Genomic DNA, 24,009 nt, shown 5'->3' on the forward strand with positions numbered 1-24,009 from the left:
CACATCTGTCCAGCTGTGACTTAAAGGAACAGTACACTGTTTTTAGCCCTGATGTTCAGTCACATGATAAACAACATTCATTTTTTTCATTGATGAATAAGTCGGCATCAGTTTCTATAATCTGTGACGACATGAAACTGAATCCATTCAAGATTTTATCATGAAAAGATGCTGATGAGAAACATTTATAGTTTAAATCACAGAAACAACAGTTTACTTTAGTCACACAGTGGAACATCTGCGGTTCTGATCTGAGTTGAGCTACATTTACCTTCATGGACGGGATCTGGTTTGAAAGCTCAGAGCTGTAACCCAGCTCTGCTGTTTACAGGTGGTGGGAACGAGAAGCTTTCAGGTTGCTGCTCCATCTTTGCTCCATCTTTGTTTCATCTTTGCTCCATCTTTGCTCCATCTTTGTTCCATCTTTGCTCCATCTTTGCTCCATCTTTGCTCCATCTTTGTTTCATTTTTGTTCCATCTTTGTTTCATTTTTGTTCCATCTTTGTTTCATTTTTGTTCCATCTTTGCTCCATCTTTGCTCCATCTTTGCTCCATCTTTGTTCCATCTTTGCTCCATCTTTGTTTCATCTTTGCTCCATCTTTGCTCCATCTTTGCTCCATCTTTGTTCCATCTTTGCTCCATCTTTGCTCCATCTTTGCTCCATCTTTGCTCCATCTTTGTTCCATCTTTGCTCCATCTTTGCTCCATCTTTGCTCCATCTTTGTTCCATCTTTGCTCCATCTTTGCTCCATCTTTGCTCCATCTTTGCTCCATCTTTGTTTCATTTTTGTTCCATCTTTGTTTCATTTTTGTTCCATCTTTGTTTCATTTTTGTTCCATCTTTGCTCCATCTTTGCTCCATCTTTGCTCCATCTTTGTTCCATCTTTGCTCCATCTTTGTTTCATCTTTGCTCCATCTTTGCTCCATCTTTGCTCCATCTTTGCTCCATCTTTGTTTCATCTTTGCTCCATCTTTGTTTCATCTTTGCTCCATCTTTGCTCCATCTTTGCTCCATCTTTGTTTCATCTTTGCTCCATCTTTGCTCCATCTTTGCTCCATCTTTGCTCCATCTTTGTTTCATCTTTGCTCCCATCTTTGCTCCATCTTTGCTCCATCTTTGTTCCATCTTTGCTCCATCTTTGCTCCATCTTTGCTCCATCTATGTTCCATCTTTGCTCCATCTTTGCTCCATCTTTGTTCCATCTTTGTTTCATCTTTGCTCCATCTTTGCTCCATCTTTGCTCCATCTTTGTTCCATCTTTGCTCCATCTTTGCTCCATCTTTGCTCCATCTTTGTTTCATCTTTGCTCCATCTTTGCTCCATCTTTGTTTCATTTTTGTTCCATCTTTGTTTCATTTTTGTTCCATCTTTGTTTCATTTTTGTTCCATCTTTGCTCCATCTTTGCTCCATCTTTGCTCCATCTTTGTTCCATCTTTGCTCCATCTTTGTTTCATCTTTGCTCCATCTTTGCTCCATCTTTGCTCCATCTTTGCTCCATCTTTGTTTCATCTTTGCTCCATCTTTGTTTCATCTTTGCTCCATCTTTGCTCCATCTTTGCTCCATCTTTGTTTCATCTTTGTTCCATCTTTGCTCCATCTTTGCTCCATCTTTGTTCCATCTTTGTTTCATCTTTGTTCCATCTTTGCTCCATCTTTGCTCCATCTTTGTTTCATCTTTGTTTCATCTTTGTTCCATCTTTGTTCCATCTTTGCTCCATCTTTGCTCCATCTTTGTTCCATCTTTGCTCCATCTTTGCTCCATCTTTGTTTCATCTTTGTTTCATCTTTGTTCCATCTTTGTTCCATCTTTGCTCCATCTTTGCTCCATCTTTGTTCCATCTTTGCTCCATCTTTGCTCCATCTTTGCTCCATCTTTGTTTCATCTTTGTTTCATCTTTGTTCCATCTTTGTTCCATCTTTGCTCCATCTTTGCTCCATCTTTGTTCCATCTTTGCTCCATCTTTGTTCCATCTTTGCTCCATCTTTGCTCCATCTTTGTTCCATCTTTGTTTCATCTTTGTTTCATCTTTGTTCCATCTTTGCTCCATCTTTGCTCCATCTTTGCTCCATCTTTGCTCCATCTTTGTTCCATCTTTGCTCCATCTTTGCTCCATCTTTGTTCCATCTTTGCTCCATCTTTGCTCCATCTTTGCTCCATCTTTGTTTCATTTTTGTTCCATCTTTGTTTCATCTTTGTTTCATTTTTGTTCCATCTTTGCTCCATCTTTGCTCCATCTTTGCTCCATCTTTGTTCCATCTTTGCTCCATCTTTGTTTCATCTTTGCTCCATCTTTGCTCCATCTTTGTTTCATCTTTGCTCCATCTTTGTTTCATCTTTGCTCCATCTTTGCTCCATCTTTGCTCCATCTTTGTTTCATCTTTGCTCCATCTTTGCTCCATCTTTGCTCCATCTTTGTTTCATCTTTGCTCCCATCTTTGCTCCATCTTTGCTCCATCTTTGTTCCATCTTTGCTCCATCTTTGCTCCATCTTTGCTCCATCTATGTTCCATCTTTGCTCCATCTTTGCTCCATCTTTGCTCCATCTTTGTTCCATCTTTGTTCCATCTTTGCTCCATCTTTGTTCCATCTTTGCTCCATCTTTGCTCCATCTTTGCTCCATCTTTGTTCCATCTTTGCTCCATCTTTGCTCCATCTTTGCTCCATCTTTGTTCCATCTTTGTTCCATCTTTGTTTCATCTTTGTTTCATCTTTGTTTCATCTTTGTTTCATCTTTGTTTCATCTTTGTTTCATCTTTGCTCCATCTTTGCTCCATCTTTGCTCCATCTTTGGGCACAGATCTGGGTAGAGACCCAAAGAAGGAGGTCGTGGATACGAGCGTCTGAAGTAAGTTTGAGTTTCCTTCAGAGGGGGGCGGGGCTCAGCCTTAGAGAAGGGGGAGGAGCTGACGATAGGACCACCGTAAGCTGTACAGACTGCTGTATCTGACCATAGGACCACCGTAAGCTGCACAGACTGCTGTATCTGACCACAGGACCACCGTAAGCTGCACAGAGACTGCTGTATCTGACCATAGGACCACCGTAAGCTGCACAGAGACTGCTGTATCTGACCATAGGACCACCGTAAGCTGCACAGACTGCTGTATCTGACCATAGGACCACCGTAAGCTGTACAGACTGCTGTATCTGACTATAGGACCACCGTAAGCTGCACAGACTGCTGTATCTGCCCATAGGACCACCGTAAGCTGCACAGACTGCTGTATCTGACCATAGGACCACCGTAAGCTGCACAGACTGCTGTATCTGACCATAGGACCACCGTAAGCTGCACAGACTGCTGTATCTGACCATAGGACCACCGTAAGCTGCACAGACTGCTGTATCTGACCATAGGACCACCGTAAGCTGCACAGACTGCTGTATCTGACCATAGGACCACCTTAAGCTGTACACAGACTGCTGTATCTGACCATAGGACCACCGTAAGCTGTACAGACTGCTGTATCTGACCATAGGACCACCGTAAGCTGTACAGACTGCTGTATCTGACCATAGGACCACCGTAAGCTGCACAGACTGCTGTATCTGACCATAGGACCACCGTAAGCTGCACAGACTGCTGTATCTGACCATAGGACCACCGTAAGCTGCACAGACTGCTGTATCTGACCATAGGACCACCGTAAGCTGCACAGAGACTGCTGTATCTGACCATAGGACCACCGTAAGCTGCACAGACTGCTGTATCTGACCATAGGACCACCGTAAGCTGCACAGAGACTGCTGTATCTGACCATAGGACCACCGTAAGCTGTACAGACTTCTGTATCTGACCATAGGACCACCGTAAGCTGCACAGAGACTGCTGTATCTGACCATAGGACCACCGTAAGCTGTACACAGACTGCTGTATCTGACCATAGGACCACCGTAAGCTGCACAGAGACTGCTGTATCTGACCATAGGACCACCGTAAGCTGTACAGACTGCTGTATCTGACCATAGGACCACCGTAAGCTGTACACAGACTGCTGTATCTGACCATAGGACCACCGTAAGCTGCACAGACTGCTGTATCTGACCATAGGACCACCGTAAGCTGTACAGACTGCTGTATCTGACCATAGGACCACCGTAAGCTGCACAGACTGCTGTATCTGACCATAGGACCACCGTAAGCTGTACACAGACTGCTGTATCTGACCATAGGACCACCGTAAGCTGTACAGACTGCTGTATCTGACCATAGGACCACCGTAAGCTGTACAGACTGCTGTATCTGACCATAGGACCACCTTAAGCTGTACACAGACTGCTGTATCTGACCATAGGACCACCGTAAGCTGCACAGACTGCTGTATCTGACCATAGGACCACCGTAAGCTGCACAGAGACTGCTGTATCTGACCATAGGACCACCGTAAGCTGTACACAGACTGCTGTATCTGACCATAGGACCACCGTAAGCTGCACAGAGACTGCTGTATCGGACCATAGGACCACCGTAAGTTGTACAGACTGCTGTGTCTGCCCATAGGACCGCCGTAAGCTGTACACAGACTGCTGTATCTGACCATAGGACCACCGTAAGTTGTACAGACTGCTGTGTCTGCCCATAGGACCGCCGTAAGCTGTACACAGACTGCTGTATCTGACCATAGGACCACCGTAAGCTGCACAGAGACTGCTGTATCTGACCATAGGACCACCGTAAGCTGCACAGACTGCTGTATCTGACCATAGGACCACCGTAAGCTGCACAGAGACTGCTGTATCTGACTATAGGACCACCGTAAGCTCCACAGACTGCTGTATCTGACCATAGGACCACCGTAAGCTGCACAGAGACTGCTGTATCTGACCATAGGACCACCGTAAGCTGTACACAGACTGCTGTATCTGACCATCGGACCACCGTAAGCTGTACAGAGACTGCTGTATCTGACCATAGGACCACCGTAAGCTGCACAGAGACTGCTGTATCTGACCATAGGACCACCGTAAGCTGTACACAGACTGCTGTATCTGACCATAGGACCACCGTAAGCTGCACAGAGACTGCTGTATCTGACCATAGGACCACCGTAAGCTGTACACAGACTGCTGTATCTGACCATAGGACCACCGTAAGCTGCACAGACTGCTGTATCTGCCCATAGGACCACTTTAAGCTGCACAGAGACTGCTGTATCTGACCATAGGACCACCGTAAGCTGCACAGAGATGATGGATGAAGATAAATAAACTTGTTTCAGTTTTCCGGAGATTCGATACTGGGGCGGAGGTTCAGCTTCCAGCAGGACGAAGACCACCCGCTGTTCTAACAGCACTGAGGTGTTAGAGGTGTTTTAGTCAGTCCTCAGAATCTGTGGTATGACTTACTGTAAGTGGCTTTGGATAAAAGCGTCTGCAGAACGACCGTAACGTGATGTAATGACTTACAGACAGCTGAACAGCAGCAGGACCTCCCACATGAGTGAGCTGGAGCAGTTTTACCGTGAATAATGGATCAAATCCCAGAAGCTCACGGAGACAAGAAGGAGGATCCACAGTTCTGACTTCTGTTGATTGGCTTTTTTTTGTACTAGATTTTCTTTGGGGTGAATACATTTCCCCTTCAGAGGGATGTTTTCCAGGAAAGGAAAGATAACTGGTGTCAACAGGCTGTTCGCACCTGGTGGAGTTATCTAGTCAAGTCAGTTTTATTTGTCAATTCTTTCACATGTTCCAAACATACAAAGGAATCGAAATTCTCTATGGTCAATTCTCATGAAATTATCATGAGACAACAAAGATACCGAAGGTGTTTACCGGCAGACTATCCAAACTTTGCTTTCTGTCCCACCCCCTCTGGAAAATACACCAACTCACAGCTGACATGAAAGAGACCTCCCACTGAGTCACATTACTGTGAAAGTTAAAACGCTCTGTTCAACACTCGAAGTTTAGTACTGCAAGAATAAATGGACGCTTAAACAAATAGGTCTATATGGTAATTAGGTGAATAAATAACTGTGTAAGTCAAACTGTACGGGGGTGGAGGCACCTTCTGAGTTGGGTCACTGAAGGTGCTTTGGAGAGGTCTCCCAAATGAAAGGATGATTGTTTAGGATTAAGGATTAAGTCGTGCGTACGAGTGATTTAAGAGAACATTCACCAATCTTTTAGTATTTCACGTTTTCTTTCAGGTACGAACAGAATTTACGAGTAGAATTTAGGAGTTTCCTAAAACAGTCCGCTGTTATTCCAATCAAGTTTGCTCGACTCATGGATTGTATTTTTAATTACTTTGAAGCAAACATGAATAAATATATACATGATACCCCATAATGATGCTGACATTATTCTGTTTGACTTAAATTATGCACTAATTGAAGGTTAATTTGACTCTGTATATAACAAGGCCAATGGGAAGCGTAACCAGCGGCTGACTTGCTACTTTTGGATGCCTTAGCGCGTCAGGCTCTTGGAAGAGAGCGTGTGTTCCGAGACCATCCTGATTTAGATCACCAAGGACTGTGCTGCTGCAAATATGCAGCTTGTTAGAGCCACAACTCCAGAGAGAAACACGCCGATCAAACCCAATTCCACCACACGTCCAGGTCCTCACCACCCTTGGATTTTTGGCCACTGGAACCTTTCAGAGGGAGATTGGAGACAGATCGGGGGTGTCCCAGTCCTCTGTGAGTCCTGCGCTCCCCTTGGTCATCAAAGCTCTCATCAGTTTATCTCCTGTAACCTGTTGGAAAAACCTGTTGTTCCATAAGTAACCTGTGGAGAGACAAAATGTAAAAACATTTAGAAAATATTATTTTTATTTCATGGAGTATTATTTTAATGCAATTCTAAAGCACAATCTTTATTTTATTCTGTATTTAATTTATTCATTTGGGTTATCCCAGAGGTCAGCTTCCAGTCAAGTAGTGGTTCTGTGAGGAGGAAGCGATTTCATTCGCTCATTCCGGAGCAGCCGGATCGCGATAGGAGAAAGCCAGCTCATGCCCGCCTCCTTGGCGCGAGTTAGTGGGATGCACAGAGACACGCACGCAGAGCGCGTGGCATGAAGAGAGCAGAGACACGGATGTCTGGAATGATAAAAAGTTCGGAAAAAACACTGGATATTGAGCAAGAGGAGCTGTTGGAGCTGGCACCTGAGCGTCCGGTAACCTCCACAAGCGACCCTGGGAACCCCAGCTTTTGTTTATTCCTTTCTTTGCCCGGTGAGTGCTGTGAAAAGTAGTTAGCTCCACGTGTTAGCATTAGCTAGCACGCCGAACTGGAGCCTCATCTCACTGTGTGGTGTTTAATTTCCTTGATAGATGAGAAAAGTACATGTGGGAAAAGAGTATGTGTCTGTTATTTACGTTGTGTGAGCAGAGACTGCTTGATTTATTTTTGTGTGTGTATATTACTGTGCTGTTCCATTCAGGCACAAGTTAAAGGTTGAACAAGTTTCACTTACCTTAAGCCAGCGTGAGTGCACTATTGAACTGTGAGTGGTTTAAAATCATTTACATGTGATTTCTGTTTGTTTATCAGTGATTTAATAATTTATTTATTTTTCATTATAAGAGAAAAACAGTGAAGTTAACATTGCATATGCTAACACTGTAAATCAGAGGTTATCTTGAAATAAGTTAAGTGGGAAAAGTTGATTTTACATTGATATTGATTACATTGAGAAAATACAAACTGTACAGTTAAAAGGAAAAAAGTGAATAGATTTATTTAAGCCTGTTGTTATGCAGGCTGGGTTTTTTGGACACCCTTGGATCTTGGAGCGAGATTCTCTTCCTGACGAGGGAGAGCGGCGAGCCAACCCGTGAGACCACTTGGATTAAAGAGGACATCTCTTAGCCAACCAACGTTCTATCGGTTTGAAAGAACTAAGAAAAACTCAAACATTTAAGGAACACTATTTTCTACTCTTGGAAAAGAGACATTTTATTTTATTTTATTTTAAGGGTGCACCCGATTCAGAGACATTTAAAGTGTGACTAAAGGCCGGCCGAAATTGTAACAGTGTTATATGATGTGTGTTAATACATTCAAATATTGCTAAAACTCACCTCTGCGTGTTCCCTCTTAATTAATTGGTGTCCAGTTCATTAATCTACCATTTCTCCCTCGCGAGTCTAGGAAAATTCTGGTCCGTGTTACTTACCTTACAGGTGGGTTACCATACACCGCTGTCCAACAAATGTAAATGTATTTTATTTATACAGCCCTTTACAAACAATTACAAACAATCCTTACGGTGTACCAAAGTGCTTTACAGCAGGTAATAAATGCTCTATAACCTGCCCTATAACCTGCCCTGTAACCTGCCCTATAACCTGCTCTATAACCTGCCCTATAACCTGCCCTATAACCTGCTCTATAACCTGCTCTATAACCTGCTCTATAACCTGCCCTATAACCTGCTCTATAACCTGCTCTATAACCTGCCCTATAACCTGCTCTATAACCTGCTCTATAACCTGCTCTATAACCTGCCCTATAACCTGCTCTATAGCCTGCCCTATAACCTGCCCTATAACCTGCTCTATAACCTGCTCTATAACCTGCCCTGTAACCTGCCCTATAACCTGCCCTATAACCTGCTCTATAACCTGCTCTATAACCTGCCCTATAACCTGCTCTATAACCTGCCCTATAACCTGCCCTATAACCTGCCCTATAACCTGCTCTATAACCTGCCCTATAACCTGCCCTATAACCTGCTCTATAACCTGCCCTATAACCTGCCCTATAACCTGCCCTATAACCTGCTCTATAACCTGCCCTATAACCTGCTCTATAACCTGCTCTATAACCTGCCCTATAACCTGCTCTATAACCTGCTCTATAACCTGCACTGTAACCTGCCCTATAACCTGCTCTATAGCCTGCCCTATAGCCTGCCCTATAACCTGCTCTATAACCTGCTCTATAGCCTGCTCTATAGCCTGCTTTATAACCTGCTCTATAACCTGCTCTATAGCCTGCTCTATAACCTGCCCTATAACCTGCTCTATAACCTGCTCTATAACCTGCTCTATAACCTGCCCTATAACCTGCTCTATAACCTGCCCTATAACCTGCCCTATAACCTGCTTTATAACCTGCCCTATAACCTGCTCTATAACCTGCTCTATAGCCTGCTCTATAACCTGCCCTATAACCTGCCCTATAACCTGCTCTATAACCTGCCCTATAACCTGCCCTATAACCTGCTCTATAACCTGCTCTATAGCCTGCTCTATAACCTGCCCTATAACCTGCTTTATAACCTGCCCTATAACCTGCTCTATAACCTGCTCTATAGCCTGCTCTATAACCTGCCCTATAACCTGCTCTATAACCTGCCCTATAACCTGCCCTATAACCTGCTCTATAACCTGCTTTATAACCTGCCCTATAACCTGCTCTATAACCTGCTCTATAGCCTGCTCTATAACCTGCTCTATAACCTGCTCTATAGCCTGCCCTATAACCTGCTCTATAACCTGCTCTATAGCCTGCCCTATAACCTGTCCTATAACCTGCCCTATAACCTGCCCTATAACCTGCTCTATAACCTGCCCTATAACCTGTCCTATAACCTGCCCTATAGCCTGCTCTATAACCTGCCCTATAGCCTGCCCTATAACCTGCTCTATAACCTGCCCTACAACCTGCTCTATAACCTGCCCTATAACCTGCCCTATAACCTGCCCTACAACCTGCCCTATAACCTGCCCTACAACCTGCCCTACAACCTGCTCTATAACCTGCCCTATAACCTGCCCTATAACCTGCTCTATAACCTGCCCTACAACCTGCCCTACAACCTGCCCTACAACCTGCTCTATAACCTGCCCTACAACCTGCTCTATAACCTGCTCTATAACCTGCCCTACAACCTGCCCTACAACCTGCCCTACAACCTGCTCTATAACCTGCCCTACAACCTGCTCTATAACCTGCTCTATAACCTGCCCTACAACCTGCTCTATAACCTGCCCTATAACCTGCTCTATAACCTGCTCTATAACCTGCTCTATAACCTGCTCTATAACCTGCTCTATAACCTGCTCTATAACCTGCCCTACAACCTGCTCTATAACCTGCTCTATAACCTGCCCTACAACCTGCTCTATAACCTGCCCTATAACCTGCTCTATAACCTGCTCTATAACCTGCTCTATAACCTGCTCTATAACCTGCTCTATAACCTGCCCTACAACCTGCCCTACAACCTGCCCTACAACCTGCTCTATAACCTGCCCTATAACCTGCCCTACAACCTGCCCTATAACCTGCTCTATAACCTGCCCTATAACCTGCTCTATAACCTGCCGTATATCCTGCACTATAACCTGCTCTATAACCTGCTCTATAACCTGCCCTACAACCTGCCCTATAACCTGCTCTATAACCTGCCCTACAACCTGCCCTATAACCTGCTCTATAACCTGCTCTATAACCTGCTCTATAACCTGCCCTATAACCTGCCCTACAACCTGCCCTACAACCTGCCCTACAACCTGCTCTATAACCTGCCCTATAACCTGCTCTATAACCTGCCCTACAACCTGCCCTACAACCTGCCCTACAACCTGCTCTATAACCTGCCCTACAACCTGCCCTATAACCTGCTCTATAACCTGCTCTATATCCTGCACTATAACCTGCCCTATAACCTGCTCTATAACCTGCTCTATAACCTGCTCTATAGCCTGCCCTATAACCTGCCCTATAACCTGCCCTACAACCTGCCCTATAACCTGCTCTATAACCTGCTCTATAACCTGCTCTATAACCTGCCCTATAACCTGCCCTATAACCTGCCCTACAACCTGCTCTACAACCTGCCCTATAACCTGCTCTATAACCTGCCCTATAACCTGCTCTATAACCTGCTCTATAACCTGCCCTATAACCTGCCCTATAACCTGCCCTACAACCTGCCCTACAACCTGCTCTATAACCTGCCCTATAACCTGCCCTATAACCTGCTCTATAACCTGCTCTATAACTTGCCTCTGTACAACATGGAAGCTCCTGTCAGGCTCCACAGTGGATAAGTTGTAGGGTCATGAACACCAGAAGAACTGAACACCAGTTACTGATCAACAGAACTGTCACTCAAGACTGAGATCAGACACAAAACACCGCCTGGATCGACTGCCAGCCTGCGGCTCGGTGCTGCAGACCTGGATGCAGACAGCTTTGAGCAGCCAAGGTCGTGTATTTCCAGCTGCTGCGTGGGAATCTGCATCTGCTCAGTGAATCATTAACCTTTGGGATATAAGTACAGCTCAGAGACATCAGACTGTACATCAGATCACTTCAGCACAGCTCTCACCATGAAGGTGAGTTGATGACTTTAAACATGTGAATATTCATCAGTAGTTTTATATGGTAACAGGCTGAGTCAGCTTCTTCCAGGTGAATTTCTCTGCTTTCCTTCACATTTCCAGCTTAAAGTGCTCAAAGTGCTGCCAGTCCTCCTCCTGGTTCCACTGCTGACCAGCTGCACAGATCTAACCCTAACCCTCCCTCTGGACTGCAGCGACATCTATAACAGCGATACCAGCCGACCCAGTGGAGTGTACACCATCTATCCCATCGGAGCCACGTCTGCTGTGCAGGTACCCCGACCCTTACTTTCTGTGATACCAGTCCACAGCTCAGTGCCTAACCCTAACCCGGCTGGAGGGCCTGGAGCCCTGTTCTCCTTAACCCTAACCCTAACCCTAAGGCCCAATCCCAATTCACCCCTTGGCCCTACCCCTTACCCCTTCCCCTCCGTTTTACGCGTTCACGTGTAGGGGTAGTGTTGTCCCAATGCTCTTCCAAAGCCCTTCCCCTTGGCCCTACCCCTCCGTTGTAGCCCTTGAAACGGAGGGCTTCGGCCAGGCAGACTCCGTTTGAAGGGGTATGATATATTTCCCAGAGTACAACGCGACTACCGGGAGATCGCGAGTCTTTTTAAAAATGGCAGAGGCAAGAGCACCACACAAATGTAAGTTCTTCTATTTTTTTGCCATAATTTAACTGTTTTAATCGTTTTAGGTTGTGATAACTGGTGTATTGTGTGAGTTTAACATGGTGGCAATGTGTAGTTATTTTCTGTTATAAACGCACATGGGAAAAGTCGCTATTTTACATGGAGTAATCGGTCAATGTATGTGAAGGTGCTGCGAAAGAGTTGTCGTTTTTGAAATTGTAACACGAGTATTTACAAGCAATGTAGTTGGTTAACCATAGAGAAGTTCCTTTTGAGTGACGTGAGCGTCATTTCGCTACCTATTATCACAAGTATTCATATACGTGACTGATTCACAGGGACTCAAGCACAAACAAAGAACCTGATCAGGTTTAGCGCCGAAAACGAAGATCTGTTTCTAAAGTCATCCCCATCCCCAAAAAGAAGTAGGAAGTCCAATCCCATAATGGATTACCTGATACAGGAGAGCCTGGAGGAGCAGAAGCGCCACGAGCAGAAAACGGAGCGCTTTTTAGCTCGGTTTGAGCGCATGATAGACCAACTTTACGGTGAGTTGATGCGCGATGCACCTATTGTACACACAGCCACCACTACCGCATTCTGAAACACCTTTTTTTAATTTTTTACAATGGATGAAAGTGCATGCTATAATGTCATGTCGTGTCTTGTTCCCCCAGAACATCACTGAGTCCATGCAGCACCTCCGATGTGCCCTTCGCTGTTCCTGCTCCGGTCATCTCGTTCTTGATGATTGCACTGTTGCCCGTTTATATTCATACTGTTTATTACACACACTTTACAGCAGACACTTTAAGCTGTTATTTCTGAAAATAAGCTGCCTTACCAGTCTGTAATGTGAGCCTAATAAAAGAAATTAAGGACAAAAGGTTTGTGAGCATGATTATCACATCAACATCATATGAACGACTGGAACGGATACTAGTATGAAGAGATTTATTATAGAAGGGATAACAAAAAAATTTGCGTACATGTTGTGGTCCAATGGGCAATAATTTCTAGGATGACCTGTCTGCTGGAAAGAAAAACATGGAAAGATCAGGCTTTCATCCTCCCAAACCAACACATTGATAGCACACACAATGCAGTGCATTTATTTATGTCATCAAATCTGAACCTGGTACAAAGAAAACCGCTTCAAAAACGCATGAGCTGCATGTTTATCCCAAACGGAACGAGGCGAGTAACAAAGGCTAAACGTTAGCTTATGCTTTCAGCTAGGTTAGCCAGGTTAGGATACTACTCCAATCAGCAAATCCAACGAGACAAGCAAATTGTTTCTATATTACACGATATCACAAATGTACAGTTAGAAGCACTTTCAAACACACACACATATTATCATATTCACACGCCGGCTCTGGAAGCTACCAGCTGCTCACTCACAAGCGTTATTTGCATTAATTTATCATTATACATACCGTAACAAGATCCAGCAATGCTCCCAGATGTCGAAGACGCCTTCGCCTCATGGCACTCCGTCGATTCGACGCAGATATTTCTAAAAATATCCGAATAGCCCAGGACAGCGCGAACACCACAGCACCGGTCATGTTTGTTTACTTCTGGCTAAAGGTGTCGCTTTTGGTTACGTAACAACTGACGGCGCGGACTTATTACGTTCGTGAGTGTGAAGTGCTGTCCCAATTCGAAGGGGTGTGTTTTCAGACCCTCCGCCTACCCCTACGTTCGAAGGGGCGAGGGGTAGGCGAAGGGGTAGGAAAATAGAATTGGGATTGGGCCAAACCCTAACCCCCTAACCCTATGCACTCCTACATAAAGCCAGCTATCATCCAAAACACACATTTAAAGGCATCATCAAATCCCAAATAATCAGGTTCCATCGCATCTCTTCCCTAACCTCCGATTTCGAAGCATCCACCCGCACCCTATTTACCGCTCTCCGCAAACGTAACTATTCCCAAAGATTCCTCAGACAGATCAAAAACAGTACCTTGGCCTCCCTCGCTCCCGCTCGCTCTACGCAGTCACAGGACACATCGCGCCCCCCAGCACAGAACCCTTTCCCCTCCTCCTTCCCTAACCCTAACCTTTCCCCTCCTCCTTCCCTAACCCTAACCTTTCCCCCGACCCGAAACAGGGTTTGCATCCCAACCCTAACCCTAATCCTAACTCTAACACCTAATCCTAAACCTAACCCTAACCTTTCCCCCTACCCGAAACAGGGTCTGCATCCCGTTCCTAACCCTAACCTCTCCTCCCCCTACCTTAACCCAGACACAAGTTTTCCCCTGATCCCTACCTTGGTTGGGGGCGCGATGTGTCCCCAAAGCACACCATCACAAATCCCCACTGAACAACTCCTCCCCTTAGTCTCCACATTCTCTCATAGGATCACCAATCTCCACCAAATAATAAAGTCCCATTTTACAAGAACACAACCCCATTACTCCCCCAATAAGAACCACAGGGTCATATCTGCCTTTAGAAAGAACCCTAACCTCCAAAACATCCTGGTCAAATCAAAATTCACCCCTAACCTCCTACCCGTTGAAATCTCAGAGAACCGGTATTTCAAAAATAGAAAATTCATTACCAACCCGTACAGCAAATTGTCATTCCCCCCACGGTTCATTCTCTCTCAACCATAGCAACATAGTCTATATCATCACCTGCACAACCTGCAATAAACATTACATCGGTGAAACGCAAAACAAACTCATCACCCGCCTTCAACAACACCTCAGAAACATTCGATTAAATATACTCACCACTCCATTAGTCACTCATTTCCAACTCCACACCCCAGACTCGATCATCATCTCCGGCCTACAAGCAAACATCACCTGGATCGTAGGGCAGAGGAGAAGAGCTGAAAGAATTTGGATTCACAGATTAGTTACCACAGTCCCAACAGGTCTTAACGACACCCCATAACCCCTCTACCCACCATGCATTTTCTCCATCCCACCGTCACAGCCAGACTCGAATCCGGTTACCCCGCACGGCAGACCATTGCCTTATCCACTCAGCCACAGATCCTCTTATGACAACTTACCCTCATCATCCTTTTTTTTCTTTTCTTTTATTTGGACCTTGGACTCTCTGTTGGCAGGCCAGTGCACTTAAGGCCCAACCGACAACCCTAACCCTAACCCCAACCCCAACCCTAACCCTAACCCCAGCCCCAGCCCCAAACCGGCCCTAGGGCCTGGAGCCCGGTTCTCCTTAACCCTAACCCCAGCTCTAACCCTAACCCTAACAGTGGAAATAATGGTTATTGCTGCCTGAAGTCCAGGGTAACACGTTCCCTTTGATCCATTTTGTCTGAGCAACAGTCCCAAAGTTCAAAATGTTGAGTTTACTGTTACAGAAACCAACAAACGCACAAAGATTCACTATCAGAGAGACTGACTCACTTCCACTCATCAGCTTGTTTCCATGTGTGCTGCAGAGTGCTGGTTTATTATTAACCAGGAGTTTATTAACGAGGAGGTTATTAACCAGGAGGTTATTAACCAAGAGGTTATTAACGAGGAGGTTATTAACCGGAGGTTATTAACCGAAGGTTATTAACCAGGAGGGCAACGAGCAGCAGCAGAGTTCCAGCTTTAACGGACTTCTTACTAACGAGTGTGTGTGTGTGTGTGCACAGGTGCATTGTGACATGGCCTCGTTGGAGGGACGGTGGACGGTGAGTATTTCCACTCATGGCTTTCAGCTCATCTTCCACTGTTTGCTCTGTGGTCAGTGAAGCTGTTTCTCTTCATAGTTTTTAAATGGTTCCACAGTTCAGATGCTGAACATGTGAGACAGATGGAGTGATTTAGGACACGCCCATCTTTCATGATTTAGTTTTACCTCCAGATTTCTCACCATCGCTTACTTTGGAGCACCTGTTCCACATGTTTGTTCTGATTTTCTCTAAACGTTTTAAACCCTGGCTGTCCGATCACAAAAACACCATGAGCTGATTTAAGTTGTGACGGCTCATCTCTGATTGGCTGACATATTTCAGCCTGAGACTTAATCAAGGCCCTAAAGTTTCCTTCTGTTTCCCCGTTAGAGGCCACTGACATGAAAGACTTAAATCCTGAATGCGACAAACCTCGTTGTGGAAACATGAGCTGTCAGAAATCTGCCGTGTTCAGCTGGTTAACCACCTTATCGCCCCCCCCCCCCCCCCCCCCCCCCCCCCAGGTGTTCCAGAGGAGGATGGACGGCTTGGTGAACTTCTACCAGCCCTGGGATCACTACAAGATGGGCTTTGGGAACGCTGCTGGGGAGTACTGGCTCGGTGAGACTCCAGTTCATAAAGAACCAACATCACACTCTGATGGATCATGGACATTGATCTACCCAAAGCTTTCCACACGGAGGATCGTGATCGGACCACTGAAGCTTCTCAGTGTTGGGCTCTAATTACATTACGGTCATTCTGCAGACGCTTTTATCCAAAGCGACTGACAATCAGTGTGTTCCACATCGGGAGGCAAAAGAACTTCAGGTCACAAGAAATCACAAGTGCATTTCCTTCCAAAACCAAACAGCTAAGAGCAGAACTAGTGCACAGTTAGTGCGGTAAGTTAAGTACCGAGACACATGGGAAGACAATTTAGGAAACAATGACAATTTAGGAACCAAAGACAATTTAGGAAACAAAGACAATTTAGGAAACAAAGACAATTTAGGAACCAAAGACAATTTGGGAAACAAAGACAATTCAGGAAACAAAGACAATTTAGGAAAACAAAGACAATTTAGGAAACAAAGACAATTTAGGAAAACAAAGACAATTTAGGAAACAAAGACAATTTAGGAAACAAAGACAATTTGGGAAACAAAGACAATTTAGGAAACAAAGACAATTTAGGAAACAAAGACAGTTTAGGAACCAAAGACAATTTAGGAACCAAAGACAATTTGGGAAACAAAGACAATTTGGGAAACAAAGACAATTTAGGAAACAAAGACAGTTTAGGAACCAAAGACAATTTAGGAACCAAAGACAATTTGGGAAACAAAGACAGTTTAAAAGACAAAGACAATTTAGGAAACAAAGACAATTTAGGAAACAAAGACAGTTTAAAAAAACAAAGACAATTTAGGAAAACAAAGACAATTTAGGAAACAAAGACAATTTAGGAAACAAAGACAATTTAGGAAACAAAGACAATTTAGGAAAACAAAGACAATTTAGGAAACAAAGACAATTTAGGAAACAAAGACAATTTAGGAAAACAAAGACAATTTAGGAAACAAAGACAATTTAGAAAACAAAGACAGTTTAGGAAACAAATACAGTTTAGGAAACAAAGACAATTTAGGAAACAAAGACAGTTTAAAAAACAAAGACAATTTAGGAAACAAAGACAATTTAGGAAAACAAAGACAATTTAGGAAACAGACAGTTTAGGAAACAAAGACAATTTAGGAAACAAAGACAATTTAGGAAACAAAGACAGTTTAGGAAACAAAGACAATTTAGGAAACAAAGACAATTCAGAAAACAAAGACAATTTAGGAAACAAAGACAGTTTAGGAAACAATGACAATTTAGGAACCAAAGACAATTTAGGAAACAAAGACAATTTAGGAAACAAAGACAGTTTAGGAAACAAAGACAATTTAGGAAACAAAGACAATTTAGGAAACAAAGACAATTTAGGAAACAAAGACAATTTAGGAACCAAAGACAATTTGGGAAACAAAGACAATTCAGGAAACAAAGACAATTTAGGAAAACAAAGACAATTTAGGAAACAAAGACAATTTAGGAAAACAAAGACAATTTAGGAAACAAAGACAATTTAGGAAACAAAGACAATTTGGGAAACAAAGACAATTTAGGAAAACAAAGACAATTTAGGAAACAGACAGTTTAGGAAACAAAGACAATTTAGGAAACAAAGACAATTTAGGAAACAAAGACAGTTTAGGAAACAAAGACAATTTAGGAAACAAAGACAATTCAGAAAACAAAGACAATTTAGGAAACAAAGACAGTTTAGGAAACAATGACAATTTAGGAACCAAAGACAATTTAGGAAACAAAGACAATTTAGGAAACAAAGACAGTTTAGGAAACAAAGACAATTTAGGAACCAAAGACAATTTAGGAAACAAAGACAATTTAGGAAACAAAGACAATTTAGGAACCAAAGACAATTTGGGAAACAAAGACAATTCAGGAAACAAAGACAATTTAGGAAAACAAAGACAATTTAGGAAACAAAGACAATTTAGGAAAACAAAGACAATTTAGGAAACAAAGACAATTTAGGAAACAAAGACAATTTGGGAAACAAAGACAATTTAGGAAACAAAGACAATTTAGGAAACAAAGACAGTTTAGGAACCAAAGACAATTTAGGAACCAAAGACAATTTGGGAAACAAAGACAATTTGGGAAACAAAGACAATTTAGGAAACAAAGACAGTTTAGGAACCAAAGACAATTTAGGAACCAAAGACAATTTGGGAAACAAAGACAGTTTAAAAGACAAAGACAATTTAGGAAACAAAGACAATTTAGGAAACAAAGACAGTTTAAAAAAACAAAGACAATTTAGGAAAACAAAGACAATTTAGGAAACAAAGACAATTTAGGAAACAAAGACAATTTAGGAAACAAAGACAATTTAGGAAAACAAAGACAATTTAGGAAACAAAGACAATTTAGGAAACAAAGACAATTTAGGAAAACAAAGACAATTTAGGAAACAAAGACAATTTAGAAAACAAAGACAGTTTAGGAAACAAATACAGTTTAGGAAACAAAGACAATTTAGGAAACAAAGACAGTTTAAAAAACAAAGACAATTTAGGAAACAAAGACAATTTAGGAAAACAAAGACAATTTAGGAAACAGACAGTTTAGGAAACAAAGACAATTTAGGAAACAAAGACAATTTAGGAAACAAAGACAGTTTAGGAAACAAAGACAATTTAGGAAACAAAGACAATTCAGAAAACAAAGACAATTTAGGAAACAAAGACAGTTTAGGAAACAATGACAATTTAGGAACCAAAGACAATTTAGGAAACAAAGACAATTTAGGAAACAAAGACAGTTTAGGAAACAAAGACAATTTAGGAAACAAAGACAATTTAGGAAACAAAGACAATTTAGGAAACAAAGACAGTTTAGGAAACAAAGACAGTTTAGGAAACAAAGACAGTTTAGGAAACAAAGACAATTTAGGAAACAAAGACAATTTAGGAAAGAAAGACTTTAAAAAACAAAGACAATTTAGGAAAACAAAGACAATTTAGGAAACAAAGACAATTTAGGAAAACAAAGACAATTTAGGAAACAAAGACAATTTAGGAAACAAAGACAATTTAGAAAACAAAGACAGTTTAGGAAACAAATACAGTTTAGGAAACAAAGACAATTTATGAAACAAAGACAGTTTAAAAAACAAAGACAATTTAGGAAACAGACAGTTTAGGAAACAAAGACAATTTAGGAAACAAAGACAATTCAGGAAACAAAGACAGTTTAGGAAACAATGACAATTTAGGAACCAAAGACAATTTAGGAAACAGACAATTTAGGAAACAAAGACAATTTAGGAAACAAAGACAATTTAGGAAACAAAGACAATTTAGGAAACAAAGAATTTATAAAACAAAAACAATTTAGGAAACAAAGACAGTTTAGGAAACAAAGACAGTTTAGGAAACAAATACAGTTTAGGAAACAAAGAATTTAGAAAACAAAAACAATTTAGGAAACAAAGACAGTTTAGGAAACAATGACAATTTAGGAACCAAAGACAATTTAGGAAACAAAGAATTTAGAAAACAAAAACAATTTAGGAAACAAAGACAGTTTAGGAAACAGAGACAATTTAGGAACCAAAGACAATTTAGGAAACAAAGACGGTTTAAAAAACAAAGACAATTTAGGAAAACAAAGACAATTTAGGAAACAGACAGTTTAGGAAACAAAGACAATTTAGGAAACAAAGACAATTCAGAAAACAAAGACAATTTAGGAAACAAAGACAGTTTAGGAAACAATGACAATTTAGGAACCAAAGACAATTTAGGAAACAAAGACAATTTAGGAAACAAAGAATTTAGAAAACAAAAACAATTTAGGAAACAAAGACAGTTTAGGAAACAAAGACAGTTTAGGAAACAAAGACAGTTTAGGAAACAAAGACAATTTAGGAAACAAAGACAGTTTAGGAAACAAAGACAATTTGGGAAACAAAGACAGTTTAAAAGACAAAGACAATTTAGGAAACAAAGACAATTTAGGAAACAAAGAATTTATAAAACAAAAACAATTTAGGAAACAAAGACAGTTTAGGAAACAAAGACAGTTTAGGAAACAAATACAGTTTAGGAAACAAAGAATTTAGAAAACAAAAACAATTTAGGAAACAAAGACAGTTTAGGAAACAATGACAATTTAGGAACCAAAGACAATTTAGGAAACAAAGAATTTAGAAAACAAAAACAATTTAGGAAACAAAGACAGTTTAGGAAACAGAGACAATTTAGGAACCAAAGACAATTTAGGAAACAAAGACGGTTTAAAAAACAAAGACAATTTAGGAAAACAAAGACAATTTAGGAAACAGACAGTTTAGGAAACAAAGACAATTTAGGAAACAAAGACAATTCAGAAAACAAAGACAATTTAGGAAACAAAGACAGTTTAGGAAACAATGACAATTTAGGAACCAAAGACAATTTAGGAAACAAAGACAATTTAGGAAACAAAGAATTTAGAAAACAAAAACAATTTAGGAAACAAAGACAGTTTAGGAAACAAAGACAGTTTAGGAAACAAAGACAGTTTAGGAAACAAAGACAATTTAGGAAACAAAGACAGTTTAGGAAACAAAGACAATTTGGGAAACAAAGACAGTTTAAAAGACAAAGACAATTTAGGAAACAAAGACAATTTAGGAAACAAAGACAGTTTAAAAAAACAAAGACAATTTAGGAAAACAAAGACAATTTAGGAAACAAAGACAATTTAGGAAACAAAGACAATTTAGGAAACAAAGACAATTTAGGAAAACAAAGACAATTTAGGAAACAAAGACAATTTAGGAAACAAAGACAATTTAGGAAAACAAAGACAATTTAGGAAACAAAGACAATTTAGGAAACAAAGACAATTTAGGAACCAAAGACAATTTGGGAAACAAAGACAATTCAGGAAACAAAGACAGTTTAAAAAACAAAGACAATTTAGGAAACAAAGACAATTTAGGAAAACAAAGACAATTTAGGAAACAAAGACAATTTAGGAAACAAAGACAATTTGGGAAACAAAGACAATTTAGGAAAACAAAGACAATTTAGGAAACAGACAGTTTAGGAAACAAAGACAATTCAGAAAACAAAGACAATTTAGGAAACAAAGACAGTTTAGGAAACAATGACAATTTAGGAACCAAAGACAATTTAGGAAACAAAGACAATTTAGGAAACAAAGACAGTTTAGGAAACAATGACAATTTAGGAACCAAAGACAATTTAGGAAACAAAGACAATTTAGGAAACAAAGACAGTTTAGGAAACAAAGACAATTTAGGAACCAAAGACAATTTAGGAAACAAAGACAATTTAGGAAACAAAGACAATTTAGGAACCAAAGACAATTTGGGAAACAAAGACAATTCAGGAAACAAAGACAATTTAGGAAAACAAAGACAATTTAGGAAACAAAGACAATTTAGGAAAACAAAGACAATTTAGGAAACAAAGACAATTTAGGAAACAAAGACAATTTGGGAAACAAAGACAATTTAGGAAACAAAGACAATTTAGGAAACAAAGAATTTAGAAAACAAAAACAATTTAGGAAACAAAGACAGTTTAGGAAACAAAGACAATTTGGGAAACAAAGACAATTTAGGAAACAAAGACAGTTTAGGAACCAAAGACAATTTAGGAACCAAAGACAATTTGGGAAACAAAGACAGTTTAAAAGACAAAGACAATTTAGGAAACAAAGACAATTTAGGAAACAAAGACAGTTTAAAAAAACAAAGACAATTTAGGAAAACAAAGACAATTTAGGAAACAAAGACAATTTAGGAAACAAAGACAATTTAGGAAACAAAGACAATTTAGGAAAACAAAGACAATTTAGGAAACAAAGACAATTTAGGAAACAAAGACAATTTAGGAAAACAAAGACAATTTAGGAAACAAAGACAATTTAGAAAACAAAGACAGTTTAGGAAACAAATACAGTTTAGGAAACAAAGACAATTTAGGAAACAAAGACAGTTTAAAAAACAAAGACAATTTAGGAAACAAAGACAATTTAGGAAAACAAAGACAATTTAGGAAACAGACAGTTTAGGAAACAAAGACAATTTAGGAAACAAAGACAATTTAGGAAACAAAGACAGTTTAGGAAACAAAGACAATTTAGGAAACAAAGACAATTCAGAAAACAAAGACAATTTAGGAAACAAAGACAGTTTAGGAAACAATGACAATTTAGGAACCAAAGACAATTTAGGAAACAAAGACAATTTAGGAAACAAAGACAGTTTAGGAAACAAAGACAATTTAGGAAACAAAGACAATTTAGGAAACAAAGACAATTTAGGAAACAAAGACAGTTTAGGAAACAAAGACAGTTTAGGAAACAAAGACAGTTTAGGAAACAAAGACAATTTAGGAAACAAAGACAATTTAGGAAAGAAAGACTTTAAAAAACAAAGACAATTTAGGAAAACAAAGACAATTTAGGAAACAAAGACAATTTAGGAAAACAAAGACAATTTAGGAAACAAAGACAATTTAGGAAACAAAGACAATTTAGAAAACAAAGACAGTTTAGGAAACAAATACAGTTTAGGAAACAAAGACAATTTATGAAACAAAGACAGTTTAAAAAACAAAGACAATTTAGGAAACAGACAGTTTAGGAAACAAAGACAATTTAGGAAACAAAGACAATTCAGGAAACAAAGACAATTTAGGAACCAAAGACAATTTAGGAAACAGACAATTTAGGAAACAAAGACAATTTAGGAAACAAAGACAATTTAGGAAACAAAGACAATTTAGGAAACAAAGAATTTATAAAACAAAAACAATTTAGGAAACAAAGACAGTTTAGGAAACAAAGACAGTTTAGGAAACAAATACAGTTTAGGAAACAAAGAATTTAGAAAACAAAAACAATTTAGGAAACAAAGACAGTTTAGGAAACAATGACAATTTAGGAACCAAAGACAATTTAGGAAACAAAGAATTTAGAAAACAAAAACAATTTAGGAAACAAAGACAGTTTAGGAAACAGAGACAATTTAGGAACCAAAGACAATTTAGGAAACAAAGACGGTTTAAAAAACAAAGACAATTTAGGAAAACAAAGACAATTTAGGAAACAGACAGTTTAGGAAACAAAGACAATTTAGGAAACAAAGACAATTCAGAAAACAAAGACAATTTAGGAAACAAAGACAGTTTAGGAAACAATGACAATTTAGGAACCAAAGACAATTTAGGAAACAAAGACAATTTAGGAAACAAAGAATTTAGAAAACAAAAACAATTTAGGAAACAAAGACAGTTTAGGAAACAAAGACAGTTTAGGAAACAAAGACAGTTTAGGAAACAAAGACAATTTAGGAAACAAAGACAGTTTAGGAAACAAAGACAATTTAGGAAACAAAGACAATTTAGGAAACAAAGACAATTTAGGAAACAAAGACAATTTAGGAAAACAAAGACAATTTAGGAAACAAAGACAATTTAGGAAAACAAAGACAATTTAGGAAACGAAGACAATTTAGAAAACAAAGACAGTTTAGGAAACAAATACAGTTTAGGAAACAAAGACAATTTAGGAAACAAAGACAGTTTAAAAAACAAAGACAATTTAGGAAACAAAGACAATTTAGGAAAACAAAGACAATTTAGGAAACAGACAGTTTAGGAAACAAAGACAATTTAGGAAACAAAGACAATTCAGAAAACAAAGACAATTTAGGAAACAAAGACAGTTTAGGAAACAATGACAATTTAGGAACCAAAGACAATTTAGGAAACAAAGACAATTTAGGAAACAAAGACAGTTTAGGAAACAAAGACAAT

General features: G+C 40.2%; 1 protein-coding gene across 4 annotated transcripts in view; it reads left to right on the top strand.

Annotated features, from left to right (window-relative positions):
• Nucleotides 1-5,263: 5,263 nt before the first annotated feature.
• The window catches only part of LOC142374623 (microfibril-associated glycoprotein 4-like), a 30,777-nt gene continuing 12,031 nt past the window's right edge, over nt 5,264-24,009 (top strand). The window contains exons 1-7 of one of the 4 annotated variants that reach the window (XM_075458389.1): nt 5,264-7,189; nt 7,718-7,844; nt 8,109-8,140; nt 11,070-11,305; nt 11,414-11,584; nt 15,578-15,616; nt 16,123-16,219. In XM_075458389.1, coding sequence (XP_075314504.1) covers nt 11,300-11,305; nt 11,414-11,584; nt 15,578-15,616; nt 16,123-16,219 — 313 coding nt within the window. In that variant the 5' untranslated portion in view covers nt 5,264-7,189; nt 7,718-7,844; nt 8,109-8,140; nt 11,070-11,299. The other 3 variants (XM_075458390.1, XM_075458391.1, XM_075458392.1) reach the window with 3 other exon arrangements.

This window comes from Odontesthes bonariensis, chromosome 23 (genome assembly GCF_027942865.1).
Source record: "Odontesthes bonariensis isolate fOdoBon6 chromosome 23, fOdoBon6.hap1, whole genome shotgun sequence".
Lineage (NCBI taxonomy): Eukaryota > Metazoa > Chordata > Actinopteri > Atheriniformes > Atherinopsidae > Odontesthes > Odontesthes bonariensis.